At 37.4% G+C, this 17,772-nt stretch overlaps 4 protein-coding genes across 6 annotated transcripts in view; all 4 read left to right on the top strand.

Annotated features, from left to right (window-relative positions):
- The window catches only part of LOC146466834 (uncharacterized), a 39,836-nt gene extending 35,060 nt beyond the window's left edge, over positions 1-4,776 (top strand). Inside the window, exon 2 of the mRNA XM_085126790.1 lies at positions 4,343-4,776. The gene's annotated coding sequence lies outside the window, so the exon portion shown is untranslated. The remainder of the gene's footprint in view (positions 1-4,342) is intronic.
- The window catches only part of LOC146466827 (E3 ubiquitin-protein ligase TRIM71-like), a 216,952-nt gene that overhangs the window by 175,001 nt on the left and 24,179 nt on the right, over positions 1-17,772 (top strand). The window contains exon 4 of one of the 3 annotated variants that reach the window (XM_085126782.1): positions 4,343-4,776. The exons of 1 other annotated variant lie outside the window; for it this stretch is intronic. The gene's annotated coding sequence lies outside the window, so the exon portion shown is untranslated. Of the gene's footprint in view, positions 1-4,342; positions 4,777-17,772 lie in introns of those variants that run through there. One more of the 3 variants, XM_085126783.1, reaches the window with a different exon arrangement.
- The window catches only part of LOC146466828 (E3 ubiquitin-protein ligase TRIM71-like), a 68,701-nt gene that overhangs the window by 26,750 nt on the left and 24,179 nt on the right, over positions 1-17,772 (top strand). The window lies entirely within an intron of this gene.
- On the top strand, positions 1,547-4,776 carry LOC146466833 (E3 ubiquitin-protein ligase TRIM71-like). Its single transcript, XM_085126788.1, has one exon. It carries the CDS (start codon positions 2,139-2,141, stop codon positions 4,182-4,184), a length of 2,046 nt encoding a protein of 681 aa, XP_084982914.1. The 5' UTR covers positions 1,547-2,138; the 3' UTR covers positions 4,185-4,776.

The raw sequence follows: 17,772 nt of genomic DNA, 5'->3' as shown, positions 1-17,772 counted from the left end.
TAAAAAACGTGTTTCGTCAGGAGAAATTCATGAAATGACCTTGATTTGTCATCCGGGCGGGTAGCCTAAAAAAGCTGCATAGTTTTTGTGAAATTAAATATTTATGTATTTTCGGCTAGATCTTTCGCTGTCAGAAACGGGAGACAAAGATTGGCAATCATAAATTTATATGCTCTTCTAACGTTATTGAGTAAGCGAAATTAGGCCAAATTACTAACAAGGGCTTACGCAACCAGACGAGCAGAAATTTCGTAAAAGGAGGCTGACTCAGCTCAGGTTCAAGAAAGCTATCCACCAATAATACAAAGATCGAAATTTTTTCGCGTGCGGCGGATTATTCCTTTCAATCGTTTAAAAGGTAAAGGCATCAAAGTATAGAAGACAAATTCATCCTTCTATTAATCCAATAAAGCGAGCTCGTTTGCACTTTATTGCCAGTTTAATGTTTAGAGCAGGAGTAACCAGGTTTGTCCTCATATGCCAAATATGCCGACAATAGTGACTTGTTCCCAGTCCCCTCTCGAACTTCCTTTCTGCGTGTTAGGATTTTTCAAAAAAGAGTAACTAGAGAATTGCGATGAATCACCATTCTAAAGAACCGAACGCGTTGTCTCAAGTCGAGCCTGTATATCAACCCCCACTTAAAGCAAACACCCTACAGTATACCTTTTTTATATAAAGAGCCGTTTCAATTCAGTTCGAAAGTGATTACTTTACTAAGGACTTTACTACGCTCTGGGATTGGCCACTTTCTCAGCCAATGAGAAGCAAAACCAAACTGAAGCAATCGTGATTATCCTGCACGTGTTTTCCCGCGCTTGGTGGCGGTTACATGTAGTTGCACATGTGATACGTGGTGGCGGACTGTACTAATAACAGAGTATAACAGCTTAGTGCGAACAGTCTCTTACCAAGTTTAAAGAAAAAGGCATGCAGCCTTGATAACCAGTTTTAGAGAACTGAAGGTTTATCTGTATCCAGTAACGGTGATATTGTTGTTGCTGATACAGCTCCAGTGACAAATTAATCGTATTATTGATGTAGAAATTCGTGCAACTAAGTTTAGCAGTAATCGTTGAGAGAAATAAACGTTTTTATTTTGTTATCAAGTTTTTTTTTATTTAAACAATATTTGAACACGACAACTAAGTGCTCATAGGGAGAGCTTACGTCGGATCAACTAACCCGCATGAACACGTTTTATTGTCGGGTCTACTAAGGCCACCGGATAACTGGAGTAAATGTTTGTATTTTTATGTGATTTCAGTCATCGATCATGTGTTGTAGTACCTTGCTAATTTTCAACCCACTTTTTTCCTGCGCGTTGCGCCTCGAGTTCGCAGAAGTTTTATTTCAGGTGATTTTTCAAAACACATCCAAAGAGACACGGCTTCCTCTTTGCACTCCACGCGTGTAGTATTTCCGAAACTTTTGAATGCAGGGGAAAACACGCCGCGCAAATTATGCACAAATAAACTTCCGTACGCCCTTTGCGTCCTTTGCCAGTAGTGTCAGTGTTTTCTCTGCAGGAGGCGAAAACAAAGGCTTCTGAGCGGGGGAGGGCTGTGGGGATTGAAAGGGAAAAGAGGGAGTGGCTTTTTTGTCCACCATACTTTCCATAGCCCGAAGTTACAATTAGCAGTATGAATAATGATTAACTGGTTCATAGTTTCGTTTAACTATTGACTTGTGCTGACTCTAGTCTTCATAATAAACGACCTTTCTAAGAAATGTAATTTTGCTTTGGAGATGCTCGATTCCAACAGTGCCGATGAAGCCAAGAGAAAGTAAACTTGAAATTATCAAAGCACGCGGTTTAAACCTCACAAGGAGAACAAACGCAGAAAATTAAATCTCTCAAATATTGCCCTAAGGCAATCTGATTTGAAAACATCTTGACAGCTTCTTAAAGGTCATGCTTTCTTGAGCGCATAATAAACAATTCCTAGAAATTCAGGGTATTATTGAAACCATTCTTTTACGATGTAACGTCAAAACATTGCAATGCTTGCTCTGTGATTGGTCAATACAGGTATTATAAGTCAGATAAGAAATAACATCCCCTCACCAGACAAAACTTCATTGATCTCTCAACTGCATCATTTTGAATTCCAAACCTTCGCTTCGCGTCCTTTATCATGGATATTAAGACTTTGCTCGATAATCTTCATGATGAAGTATCCTGTTCTGTGTGTATGTGCCCCTTTACCGAGCCAAAACAGCTGCCTTGCTTGCACAGCTTCTGTCTTAAATGTCTGAACGAGATTCATCGAACGAGTCCAAGTCAAGATGCCATATCATGTCCAGAATGTCGCAGGAAAATTAGGATCCCAGGAAGTGGAAATCCCTGCGAGTTTCCTACCAACTTCCGAATAAACAGCCTCCTGGATGTGTTGGCCATAAGAGAGTGCAACACAACTGGCGTGAAATGTGGAAACTGCGACAAGAGAAGCGCCAACTGTTTCTATTGTTTCCAGTGCTGTGGCTTCTGGTGTGAAGAGTGCATCTCGCCACATAACTTAATCCGAACAAATAAAGAACATCGTGTGCTGGCGATAAAGGATTTTCAAGATCAGGACATTGAAGACGTGTTAAAGCGACCAACGTTTTGCCAGATTAAACGCCACGAAAACGAAGCCCTAAAGTTCTTCTGCAAGGACTGTAAAGTCGCCATTTGCAATTCTTGCGTTGTAACACGTCACGAAGGTCACGCCAAGATGCTTCTTGAAGATGGAGCAAATGAACACAGGCTACGAGTGGAGTCTCTGATTAAATCACTTGACGAGAAAGCAGAGGAAAAGAGAAATGAAATCAGCGAACTCGACCAAAGCAGCATTGATGTTCAGGTGCAAGTAGCTGACGTAAAAAGCAAAGTCCAGGCGACTGCAGATCAGATGATGGCAATTATTGAAGCTAGGAAGCAGGACATTTTTGGCGCAGTTGATGACCAAGCGAAAGAATCGCTCGAGTGTTTCGCGTTGAGAAAAAGCGAAGTTGAAAATCAACTTAAAATCATTGAATCAACCATCGAGGAAACTAGAGACCTTCTGAGACGGAGTTCCAGCATTGAAATCCTTGGATTTAATGAAACATTTGATGCAATCCTTCAGAAACCAGGAGCCCAAGGTAAAAGTGACCTTGAACGCATCCCTCGGTTTAGTTTCACTGAAAACATTAAACTTGTTAACATTTTAAACAGTGAGGGGGTCGGTTCTGTAAAAACTGTGCTTATAAAAATTAAGACGCAGCAATCAGGTGCAGAAGGAAAAGAAATTAGTAAGGCAATTACTGGGTTTGAAGTAAAACATGTCCGTGGCAGTTTGTTTGAGGGTCAGATCCAAACCAGACGGTTCAGACCTGTGCTATCTTTTGGAGAATTCGGTGAGTCTGTTGGAAAGCTTGATAAACCATGGGGAGTGGCAGTGAATAATCGAAATGAAATAGCAGTAACTGATTTTGGTAACCACAGGGTATCAGTATTCAGTAGTGACGGTACCCACTTAAGATCGTTTGGTAGGGAGGGACGTAATCCGGGTGAATTTCACTGCCCTACAGGGATAGCTTTTGATAACAATGGTAACATTATAGTGGCGGACTTTAGTAACAAGAGGGTCCAGGTGTTCAGTGGGAATGGCGAGTTTCTTACCGAGTTTGGTGACAAAGGAAACCTTGATCACAAGCTTCAGAATCCTGAAGGTTTATCTGTTACCAGTAATGGTGATATTATTGTTGCTGATGCAGTTGACAAATCAATTAAGATATTTTCCACTCGTGGGCAGTTCAAACGTAAATTTGGCGGACAAGACTCTTTGTCCTCTCCCCGTCATTGTATCCAAACGGAACAACGTTTTATAGTCTCAGACGAGCTCGGAAACTGTATCAAAGTTTTTGATCTGGAGGGAAATTTTGTGTTTGAATTCGGTAAGATGGGGAAGAAGGAGGGTGAGTTCAATTGTCCTGGTCACTTGTCGGTTAACAGAGACGGACATCTGATGGTTTGTGATTTATGTAATCACAGGGTTCAGGTGTTCGAGCTGAGCGGAAAGTTTGTAACAAGGTTTGGAACAAAAGGCAGTGGGAATGGAGAGTTGGATGAGCCAGTGTCGACAGCAAATCGTAGTGATGGGAGGATAGTTGTGTCTGACAGAGACAACAACCGAATCCAGATATTTGAGGTCATATGATATCTCACCTGTGAAATAATATCGATGAAATGCTCATTGTTTGTTCAGACATTTTTGTATAAAAAGACGACTTTTAGAAATAGTTATATTTGTAGCGACTGCGTTTCGTAGTTACATCTCGTGTTGCTTTTATTTGATTTTTTTCTTGGGCAACAGAGATTTTGTAAATGAATGTGCTGTGGAGCAGTTTAAAACTAATATGTTATATGACATTTATCGTATTCTAGTAATCTACATTATACATTGTTTCATACTGTAGTACGAAACAGGTCTGTTTTTTGCTTGTAACAGGTTTTGTTAATGAAATGTTTTAAGGGGCTTTATAAAAGGCCAAGATTATTCCTCTTAAACAGGCGGCTTAAGAAAATTAGTACATTGTAGGGTGAAGCTAGTGCTTGTTAATAAATTTGTTGTACAATATATTTTCAAGTGATCTCACTCTTTTGAATGTTTTTAGCATGTCAGTGTAATGAAATTAACATTACAAGGGACAGAATGTTTTGTGACATAAGTAGACTTATATTTACTTGCAAGTAGATTTGTAATATACCATGAAGTGAGGTGTAAATAAATGGTAACTTTTGTTTTTAAATGTGTGTGATGTTATTATGTTTGATGATGGTCAGTTTGGACTCCACTTATGTCCAGGATCGACCTTGTTAGCAAGAATTTGCTAGCAAATTATTTTCGCAATTGTCGCAAAGAAAACGGCTATTAGAAAAGTATAGAAGAAATAGCAAAAATCGCAAAAGCAACAAGACATTTTCTTGCCATGAGAAAAGACTGAGTAACAAATATCGCAAAAATCGCAAGAATAACAAATGTAACAAGATTCAAGACGTAGAAAAAGATGAAGGAAAGAAGGGCCCCGAAATGTCCGCAAATATCGCAAAAGTAGCAAGAACTTTCCTTGCTAGCTAAAAGCATTCATTACAACTATCGCAAAAATCGCAAGCATAACAAATGTAGCAAGATTCAAGACTTAGAAGAAGATGAAGGCAAGAAGGGCCCCGAAATGTCCGCAAATATCGCATTTGCTAGCAAATTCTTGCTAACAAGGTCGATCCTGGACATATCTCAGTTTGGAGTGGGAATGAAACATTTATTTCTGCATTTGGACTTCAATCTTTTGAGATCAAACGAGCAGAAGAGAGGGGGAATAACGAAAATATGAAGAAAAGCAAAAAAAAAAAAAAAAACAAAACAAAAAACAAACAAATTGAGCCAGTAATCACTTACTGATTTCTAGCATTAATTACATAATGAAGTGTCCCTAATCGTGTCCTTCTAGCAAAATTAACCAAACACGAGAGAACCAAATTGAACATTTATCGCTTTTCTCTGTAAAATTACTTTATACTACTTCACGGAAAATTGGAGAAAATGGAAAATGGGGGACCGTTCATTTTTATGGGATAGTAGGGGGGCTGGTGGGATTTGGGGAGTGTCATCTGGAAATGGTATGACCCCCCAGCCAGCCAATTTTACTCAAAGATCCCCCTCTAAAGCAATTTTTTTTTGGGGGGGGGGATGACCCCCCTTCTCTACGAAAAAAGTTGTACCTGGTATTTTATACTGTAAGAAGTTAAAATAAAAAGAGGAGTGTTCAATCCTCTCGATAAGTACAAAAGTGGAAACAGATTTATCGTTGAATCATTCGAAAAAGGTCACCTTATAGTGGCAAATAATGAGGTGCGGTGAAGGACGGAAACTCGAGTCTTGCCTGAGAAACAACTTCAGACACTTGCCAAAGAAATCAGAGCAGCATCCTTTTAGAAAGTTGCCGACTGTCCTAGTTTTTAAAAAAATTGTTGGATGAGAGAGAAAACACAATACTATGGAGGTACAGTCCAGCTCAAAGAACGCAACGCAAGTGTTGAAGTCACAAGGCTAGGGAGCTAAAAACAACTGCAAGAAGCCATAGCTCTTGAAACTGAGAGACAAAAGCTTTGAACAGCTTTGTAAAGACGTGGACCTATAAGAATCTCATGCTCGTGATAAATAAACATCGGATCCCATGTCTAAGTTATAGATAACATTTATTTATAGTGTGACCTGAAATCTGGCAGTTAACTTGAGCCGATAAACCTAAGCAAATGCCACAGAGCTAGCATACACAATCTCTCGGAAACATATTCGTCAGAACACTATTCAGAGGTGTAAGGTACATGTTCAATTTTTTTTTGGTAGGCCCTCCTCAAAAGTCATTTTTGTTCGCGTAATCCCAGCAGCCCCCTCTATACCATGCAAAATGAACGGTCCCTAGCGCAGTAAAGCGATTTTGGACATTCTTAGGAAAGTAGTGCAATTTTCGAATTTTCTAGTACTTTTCTAGGATGTTATTAAAGTGTCTAGCATGATTGTCCTAGCATGTCAATAGCTGTAATCCGACTGTTACCCTTCAGGCGTGAAATACGTTCATACAAAATGTTTTGTTATTCAATATAAATCTCACCATTTTCCGTGCCACACAATGCTCACACATTCAATAATCCTAGTAAAACTAAATGGTATCACTACTGTACAGTTTCAGGAGGGTGCAGTTTGTAGCGTGCGAGTAAGTTACCTAGGCGGGGTTAAGGAACAAGAAGGTGAGCTTCCTCGTAGGCCTAGCAATAACTAGTTAATGCATTTCCCTTTTCAAATTCAAACAACGGGAACACATTTTCAAAAAGTGCTGGTCGAACTGAAGGTACCCATGTTTATAAAATTAAAACAGAAAAAGTAACAATTTCCATTATATTTTACGTTAGATCCCTGGGGAAGAGACGAGTTACTCAAGAAAGTTTTCTACGGGAAGGCTCCGGTCCGAGGTCCAAACCCTTACCCTTTTATATATCATTTTTGACAGGAGAGGTAACCCTTTCCCATACCTTCTATATGAAATGGTACTCCTTTCATACCTACAAGAGGAACACGCTATCTTTTTACGTCCGGTCTGTTCGAGATATTTTGAAAGACTCGCCCTTTTAAATACCTCAATGACAGTTTTCCCACCCTTTTTCTATACTCCGGCTCGTGAACTCCCTACCATGTACGCCATTTGCGCAGAACTGAGTACTGACTGTAATCCACCTAACAACTGGGCAACACGTTGTTAACAGAAGATGGTACGTCACGTGACCCATGAATTTCCTGTCGTTTAGCGAGTACGGATGAAGACAGAGTAAATTATCGCCCAATATCTCTGTTGAGTGTACCAAGTTAGGTCCTGGAATCTTGTATTACTGATTCAATGGTAAAACATGTCCGATTGGAAATAATCATCTTTATGTCACTAATATCAATGAGTCTAACGAAACTGGGTCTCGACAGAGTTTTTATTATTACACATAACTGTAATATGGAAATATAAGCTGTCGATGCGGAACTTGTTGTCGCCGTGTGGGTTTTATAGATTTCCAGAAAGCTTTTGACAGCGAGTCACATAAGAAAGTATTCTGTCTAAGCGGACACCACTGTAAAGCGGACACCTCTTTAAGGCGGACGATGATGGCTGGTCCCGACCGAATTTCCCATGTTTCTCTGTACCTTAACTCTCTATAAGGAAGACACCTCTCTAAAGCGAACAGCGGACACTTTTTTCACAAACTTCTGGTAGAAAATACCTGTCAAGCCGGACGCTAGAATGGCACTCTTTGTACAATCAATAGATTATGGCCTGGATGTTATTTCAAATTGAGCTACCATCCTAGCCTAAGGCAACACTGTAACTATTGTTTATTGTAACTTTACTGTGTACAGTACATACAATACATGTTAATGATGAAAAAGACTTTTCCTTTAAATTGACTTTGAAAATTGCACGTTACAGTCTTGTTGAGCAACACACCCGCAATTGTAACTTGCCTTAATAAAGACCTCGTTTCAGTTCTGACGTCACAGGTGTACAGTTGTGTCGGGTTACATTACCTCTCTATAAGGCGGACACCTGGAGCTGGTCCCGAGGGTGTCCGCTTTAGGGAGAGTTGACTACTGTACACGGTAGTCAACGGTGTGGCGTCTTATATTGCTAAAGTTACTTTTGGTATCACGCAAGTTCCGGCCGTTCTCGGGTCCACACTTTTTACATTGGATAGGAGCGATTTACCCAATGCTATAACCTCAGAATCAACTTATATGTACACAGATGATACCAGAGTTTATTGTGTAAGGAGCTGTATGGATGAGGCTACAGGGATTTACTTAACAAAGCGATAGAAGCGCTCGTTTTATGGTGCAGATATAACTCACTAGTCCCCCACCACAAGAACTGCAAAGCCATGATAATCGAACGACTACTCCCCCGCACATTGGTACTCTGTCAACATATAATGAAGTGGTTCTCCCATTCAAGCCTTGACAAAATTATTATTATATGCTGCGTGATAAGCCTCATGTAGCGATACTCGAAGAAGCAAAGTGGAACTCCACATATATGTATAAGCTGAAGCTATAAAATATACAATGATGCAACACCGCCATATATGACAAACATTATGAACAGACAAGTTACTAAGTACAATCTACGGAGCAGAGTACTACAAACTTGTTGAGCCACGCTTCAGTACAACTTCTACATGAAAAATTCGGTTTTACACAGAATATCTATTTGTTGAAACGTTTTAACGTCTTATTATCAAAATGCTAGCAGCACAGGAGATTATGTAAGGAAAGTTTGAGGAACGCACATACTGAAAATCCTTGACTTTAAAGTTGAATCTCATCAAAGATTTAGAGATGGGGATTGCATTTTTATTGTCTTCTGACTAGACTGTATATCAAGTATTTTTAGTATAAGTGTCTGTTATTAGTGTTTATACAATGAACTGTGTAAAACTCGCGTTTTGATTGGTCTAGAGGAGTGTGTGATTAGAGTATAGACGCACGATTGACGTCATCGAGTGGTGTGACCGGCGCACGTGATCAGAGTCTATAGTCCAGCCAGAGTGACTGGTCAACAAAGTTTTGCAAACTGTTTTTGCGAGTAGCGGACAAACACAGGCAAATTTTCGCAGGGAAGGAAAACTGGCCGATAAAAAAATTGGACAAAGACCGTTGAGAGTGATCTTAGCGTGGACAAAAAAGCTAGAACTCTGTTATGACGTAAAAAGGAAGCAAATATTTGTCGAAATATGTGGCCGATAGAAATCCGGTAATGGCGAGAAATCGATTACAAATCGCAGTGAGGCCACTTACATGCCGTAATATTTTGGGGTCAGGATTTCCTTCTGGAATAAAGGTTAGTTTTGAAAATATTGTTAGTGAAATTCTTTCGGATTATACTCTAATTTAGAAGATCATAATTGCATGTGTGTAGTAGTCTAAAACTGAGTTTGCTGGAAAGTTTTTGACTCAGCTCAGGCAACGCGATGCTCGCTTACGAAATGCGTTGAAATGTCTTGGTTATTGTATAAAACAAATAGATTCCATTTTGCCGTGGGTCTGTACTCTGATAACGCACATAGGACTTCAGAACGTGGTGAAAACATCAGTCACCCTACTCGCATGCGGCTCTTGGCTTACTTCTTTGTTCTCACCGCGTTTTGACGTCATCTGTGCGTTATCAGAGTACAGACGCACGGCAAAATAGAATCCATTTGTTAACTATTATTCATTAGTATAAATCTACTAGTGTTCTATCACGAATGCCGTTCTCTGATTGGCTGCGCTACTCGCTATCTATTCTGTGATAGATAGTGAGTAGCGATTTTCAACAAAATGGCGCTCGCTTCTTCGCGTTTTCGAAGTGTCTGCGATGAGGAAATAGATAATTTACTTGTTTAGTTTTGAACGACTAGTAGATTTATACTAAAACAATTAGATTTTTCGCTCTCGATTTCTATGCGTGATAGTTGATTCGGGCTTCGCCCTCATCAACTATCACGCGATAGAAATCTCGAGCTCATAATCTAATTGTTAATTAGTATTACTTAGTATTAGAATCGTACCTTTTATGTTATAACACGACCCCACGGGCTATTTCAAAACTAATCAAGTATAAATGAAAGTTATGATATGGTATGGAATGAGTCAAAATGAGCGCCTTAAAAGCCTAGACCATGAGCAGTCTCTTTTTTGCTCAAAAATACGCAGAAAAAAACGTGGGAAAAAAAACTGATCGAGTATGGCTTCGCGCTCCCGGACGCGCGCGACTCGAAGATCGCACTCGCTGTTTTTTTTTTTTTTTTTTGCGTTTTTCAAGCGGGTTTTCGAGCAAAAGTGAGACTAGTCACAGTCTACCTAAAGCCTAAAAGTGACGCAGCCTAGATAAATACCTTTTTTGTTACTGATTTGAGTGACTTTCAGAAATATGAAGAAAGTAAACTTCATACTATGCTATGCTGTGCTATGCTATGCCATACTATACATAGCGCTATGCTATGCTACACTATGCTATACTATACTATGCTATGTTATGCTATACTATACTATACTATACTATACTATACTATTCTATGCTATGCTATGCTACACTACACTACACTACACTATACCATACTATACTATACTATACTATACTATACTATACTAAACTAAACTATACTATACTATACTATGCTATGCTATGCTATGCTATACTATACTATACTATACTATACTATACTATACTATGCTATGCTATGCTATACAATACTATGCTATGCTATGCTATGCTATACTATACTATACTATACTACACTACACTATACCATACTATACTATACTATACTATACTATACTATGCTATGCTGTGCTATGCTATACTATACTATACTATGCTACACTACACTATACCATACCATACTATACTATACTATACTATACTATACTATACTATACTATACTATACTATACTATACTATACTATACTATGCTACACTACACTATACCATACCATACTATACTATACTTTATTATCTGGCTGGCTCTGCGAGCGGGCAAGATGAGTCAAATCCTGCGCTGTGATTGGCTACCCGAGCGGGCAAGATGGAGCTATCTTGCCCACTCGGGATTACCCGTTGCCCGTCCGCTTGGCATCGAAAGTTTAATCCCAACAAGAACGCAATCTTTTCTTCGATTTTCTCGTTGTTTTGGGGGAAAGCGCTCACTAAAAAAATTTGGTAAACTCTCAACATTTAGCTAAAGGAAAGGAAAGAGAATGGAATCGTCCTGGTGTAGTGAAGATTTTGTTTCAGCTACAATGAATGTGAGTTGAATCGGTGAGTTGCTTTGCGTGTAGTATTTTAGATAGAGTTGTTTTTGTAAAACTTATTGTCTCAAGTCGAGTGCCAAATTGATAAGTTCTCTAGGTTTGCAATGACTGTATTTAAATCATAGCGTAGTCGAAGTTGCGTTAAGTGTTTAGGGCAGATTAGAAAAGTATTTTTTCTCAAGTTCGCCGAAGAAGCTCACGTTTTTAATTTAGCCGCGTCTTGCTTGTTGTAAACAACAAAATCTCATCAAAGTTTCGCCCAGTTTTCTGACTTACTTGCTCTTTTTTTCGGCTTATGTTTGCATATAATTTCGAAATCTATTGTTTCATTCAAGAATTAATGATTGGAAGCCGAAAACTGAGTAAAAATGTTTATTATTTACGCCACCGCGCGATCGGCTGAAAATGGCGAGTTTGCCGGATTCTATTCAAATCTTCCCGCTCTTGCGAAAATCTAAATTTTTCGCCCTCAATAATTGTATACTCCCTTTAAGCCATTATAAAGTTAGAGCCCTAAGATAATTTAGGATTGCTTGTCTCCCACGACTACATGCTAATCCAAAATGCACTGAAAATAAATCTTGCACCGGACGGCTATGAAGAATTTCTTTCCGAGCAGAGCAGTTTCATGTCCCGCTTTGTTTTGTTGTTGTAGTTTTAACTTGAAGGTAAAGCCATATAATAAATCCTTTATTGACCAAGCTTGTTCGGTCAAGATAGCTGGATATTGGCCTCGTTCTCTTTTTGCGTTTTTATGGACCTTCGTCTCTCCATAAAAACGCAAAAAAAGAACTTGGCCAATATCCAGCCATCTTGACCTCACGCTTGGTCAATAACGCATATATACTATACTATACTATACTATACTATACTATACTATACTATACTATACTATACTATACTATACTATACCATACTATGCTATGCTATACTATACTATACTATACTATGCTATGCTATGCTATACTATACTATACTATGCTACACTACACTATACCATACTATACTATACTATACTATACTATACTATGCTATGCTATGCTATGCTATACTATACTATACTATGCTACACTACACCATACCATACCATACTATACTATACTATACTATACTATACTATACTATACTATACTATACTATACTATGCTACACTACACTACACTATACCATACCATACTATACTATACTATACTATACTATACTATACCATACTATACTATACTATACTATGCTATACTATACTATACTATACTATACTATACTATACTATACTATACTATGCTACACTACACTATACCATACCATGCTATACTATACTATACTATACTATACTATACTATACTATACCTTACTATGCTATGCTATGCTATACTATACTATACTATACTATACTATGCTATGCTATGCTATGCTATACTATACTATACTATGCTACACTACACTATACCATACCATACTATACTATACTATACTATACTATACTATACTATACTATACTATACTACACTACACTATACCATACTATACTATACTATACTATACTATACTATGCTATGCTATGCTATGCTATGCTATACTATGCTATGCTATGCTATGCTATGCTACACTACACTACACTATACCATACTATACTATACTATACTATACTATACTATATTTTACTATACTATGCTATGCTATGCTATACTATACTATACTATGCTAAACTACACTATACCATACCATACTATACTATACTATACTATACTATATACTATACTATACTATACTATACTATACTATACTATACTATACTATACTATACTATACTATGCTATGCTATGCTATGCTATGCTATGCTATACTACACTACACTATACCATACTATACTATACTATACTACACTATACTATGCTATGCTATGCTACACTATACCATACTATACTATACTATACTATACCATACTATGCTATGCTATGCTATACTATACTATACTATACTATGCTATGCTATGCTATGCTATGCTATACTATACTATACTATACTACACTACATTATACCATACTATACTATACTATACTATACTATACTATACTATACTATGCTATGCTATGCTATGCTATGCTATGCCATGCTATACTATGCTATACTATACTATACTATACTATACTATACTATACTATACTATGCTATGCTATGCTATGCTATGCTATGCTATGCTACAGTACACTACAGTACACTATACCATACTATACTATACTATGCTATACCATACTATACTATACTATACTATACTATACTATACTATACTATACTATACTATACTATACTGTACTATACTATACTATACTATACTATACTATACTATACTATGCTATGCTATGCTATGCTATGCAACACTACACTACACTATACCATACTATACTATACTATACTATACTATACTATACTATATTTTACTATACTATGCTATGCTATACTGTGCTATGCTATGCTATGCTACACTACACTACACTACACTATACGATACTATACTATACTATGCTATAGTATGCTATGCTATGCTATACTATGCTATGCTATGCTACACTACACTACACTATACCATACTATACTATACTATACTATACATACTATACTATACTATACTATACTATACTATACTATACTATACTATACTATGCTATGCTATGCTATGCTATACTATGCTATGCTATGCTATGCGACACTACACTACACTACACTACACTATACCATACTATACTATACTATACTATACTATACTCTACTATACTATGCTATACTATACTATACCATGCCATACTATACTATACTATACTATACTATACTATACTATGCTATACTATGCTATGCTATGCTACACTACACTACACTACACTATACCATACTATACTATACTATTCTATACTATACTATACTATACTATACTATACTATGCTATACTATACTATACCATACTATACTATACTATACTATACTATACTATACTATACTATACTGTACTATACTATACTATACTATACTATACTATACTATGCTATGCTATGCTATGCTATACTATACTATACTATGCTATGCTATGCTATGCTACACTACACTACACTATACCATACTATACTATACTATACCATACCATACTATACTATACTATACTATACTATACTATACTATACTATACTATACTATACTATATTTTACTATACTATACTATACTATACCATACTATGCTATGCTATGCTACACTACACTATACCATACTATACTATACTATACTATACTATACTATTCTATACTATACTATACTATACTATTCTATACTATACTATACTATACTATGCTATGCTAGACTACGCTACACTATACCATACTATACTATACTATACTATACTATACTATACTATACTATTCTATACTATACTATACTATACTATGCTATGCTATGCTATACTATACTATGCTATGCTACGCTACGCTACACTACACTACGTTACGCTATGCTATGCTATGCTATGCTATGCTCTGCAATGCCAGTAACTGGGTGTAGGCCACATCACGCGCGCGCATGCTTTGGATACCCAATGCAAAAAAGTATAGTACTCTTCAGTAAGAGATGTATCAGACAATGTCTAAAAAACTTTTTTTACAAGTTAGCCAATCAGGATACGCGAATTTGATTAACGGTCACGCCTCCTTGCAACGGGCAAGTGGCATGTCGTTTTGTATTTTATGACTAACTTGTAAAAAACAATTGTTGGGTGGCCACGGTAAGGTGTGTCGCATTGTAACTATATGCACATAATTCCAGGTTTCTTTCCTTCCTCAACAGTTGTAGCTTTCATATCAAATGGAGAAGTCTTGTAGTTGTCATCAGACATGGCCGGCTAGTGTACATGGTACTTTTAGAGCAAAGTGATAATGAAGGTGGCCAAATAGTGATAACTGCTTGCAAGTGTTTGAGGTCTGAAGAGCAGCGTAGACATGTTCTCAAAAGTGCTTGTTCATTTTCTCAACATCTTTCCTAATCTCATAAATAATTTATATATTCAACCACCAAATACGCGCATACGTTTGCGTATCCAATGATATACACAAGGCCTCAAGTAAGAATGGTATCTACCAATGTACAGACGGTTATCACTGGAAAGTACAAATTTCGATTTAATCATTATCATTCTGCACAAACGTCTAAAGTTACGTTCAACTATTTTTTTTTAGCGTGGAAAACCTAAGTAAGTTTCTATGGTATTCTGACTACTAGACGTCTGTGAAAGTTTCCATAAATGCTAACTGTTGACTTACAACGGTAAGTTTTACCCATTGATCTATTCTCTTTAATCACCTTGAGCTCTGCTTTAAAATCTAGTGATATTCACAACCGGCACTTTCATTATCTTATCGCTTTTCTTCGTCGATCCAGTGCTTTGAAAATCACTTTTTAAAACAAATACCTGTTTCCTGCAGCTGCTCCGACGTGACTCAAACGAGTGCTTAAAGCAAATGAGATTTGTTTGCCGTGCCCTGCAGTTGCCCACGTGAAAACAGCCTTAAATGTGTGCAGGCAGAGAGAAGTGGGAAAAAGGTAATGCCGAAATGTATTCGTCTTTTCGACGCTAAATAGACACACAATGTATTCTTATGCGCGGTAGAGATATCATACCTACCACTCGTGCTTCGTTTCTCATCAAAGGCTCCAAACAGCTAGAAACAATAAACGTGTTCTGTTTTGATCTGTAAAATCTCTTTGTTTTGTTTAGTTGGAATGTTGAAGCATTTGAAAATATAACATGGGAACAAGGTAAAAAGTATTTAGTCGATATTTAGGCAGGAAAATGTTCCTCAGTTCAACTGAACATAGCACCGGGATGAATGTCAATGGGTTTCCTTGTCCTGACTCAAGTTTTCATCCGGAAAATTCTACCATATATAATTCCGGACGACACGTAACTTGATGGCCTTTTTTTTTCAATGTAAATATTTAAGCAAAAGCTTCGGCTAGATTCCAGAGAGTAGGCTCGACTGAATGTAGATTGAACATCATTGATGTCTGTCGAAGCCGATGCGTTTGATAAAATAACACAGAGTCTTCTTCCATTTTTAACATTGATTAAATGACCACCTGTGGTTTCTGTTTATCAAGCATGGAAAAAAAGTGCCTTAGTCATTACTTTTCCAAGTAAAAATCAAACGTAATTAAACTTAATAGTGTTTATCAACCTCGATCATGTTTTACGATCCGCTGCTGGATGAAAAAACGTAAGAAGCTTACTAAGGTATATGAAGTCATGTACAACAAATACCTGGGCCTGTTTCCAGAACGTGCAGTTTGATCAAGCGTTATCCCAATCATAATTTATATATTATTCATCAAAGACATTCACTGTATTAATAAACCTTAGTCAATTGTTGTACCTTATTTTACATCCCATGTTTCCAAAGAGGTCAATTTCCGGTTCTTACAAGTCGCACCAGTGTAAGGTTTTGAGAAATAAGAGACCATTTTCTCAAACTTTCTGATCGGAAAAACCTTCGGTTCTCGAAAATTCCTACTTCAAGCTCGAGCTCTCCTTGACACCTGCACAATTCTTAGAATTCAAGGACACAGAACTGTGCTATGTTTTACAGAACGCGGCGAGGCTGTTGGAAAGTTAAGTGGACCATGGGGGGTGGCAGTGAATAATCAAATTAAATTACACTAACTGTGTGGCGTAGCCAAAGGGTATTGGTATTCAGTAGTGACGGTACCCACTTAGGATCGTTTGGTAGAGAGGGACGCAATCAGGGTGAATTTGAGCGTCCTACGGGGATAGCGTTTGATAACAATGGCAACATTATAATGGAGGACTGTAATAAAAAAAGGATCCAGGTGTTCAGTGCCATATGGCGAGTTTCTTAGCAAGTTTGGTGAGAAAAGAAGCCTTGATCACCAGCTTCACAATCCTCAAGGTTTATCTGTCACCAGTAAGGGTGATATTATTGTTGCTGATGCAGATCAGAAATCAATACCTGTAAAGATATTTTCCCTTCTTTGGTAGTTCAAACGTAAATTTGGCGGACAAGGCTCGTTGTCCGCCCTTTTGATAATTAAGTATGTTTGCAGTGACTTCCGTAAACACGGAATTTCTTGGAAATGCCCTTTTCTCTCGTATATTAATTAAATCATTTATTAAACTGAAGTCATGATGGTTAGTAGTTTCTTTTAATTCGACATAGTGTTTTAATCATTATGGGTGTAACACCCTTGAACTAAGGTGGCTTTAAGAGAAATTAAGTTTTGTTGCACAATCTTCGTATTGTTTTTACAAGAGCAATATATGGAACAGGGCGGTACCTTAGGTCTTTCCCTTCTCTAAATTTAATGCTGGAAAGTTTGTCAATAATTATATGAATTGGATATATGTTTATCTTTTCGTAAGA

This window comes from Pavona decussata, unplaced genomic scaffold (genome assembly GCF_977016875.1).
Source record: "Pavona decussata unplaced genomic scaffold, jaPavDecu1.1 SCAFFOLD_140, whole genome shotgun sequence".
Taxonomy (NCBI): domain Eukaryota; kingdom Metazoa; phylum Cnidaria; class Anthozoa; order Scleractinia; family Agariciidae; genus Pavona; species Pavona decussata.
The sequence above is the reverse complement of the archived record's forward strand: the minus strand, read 5'-3'. Positions and strand labels throughout refer to the sequence as shown.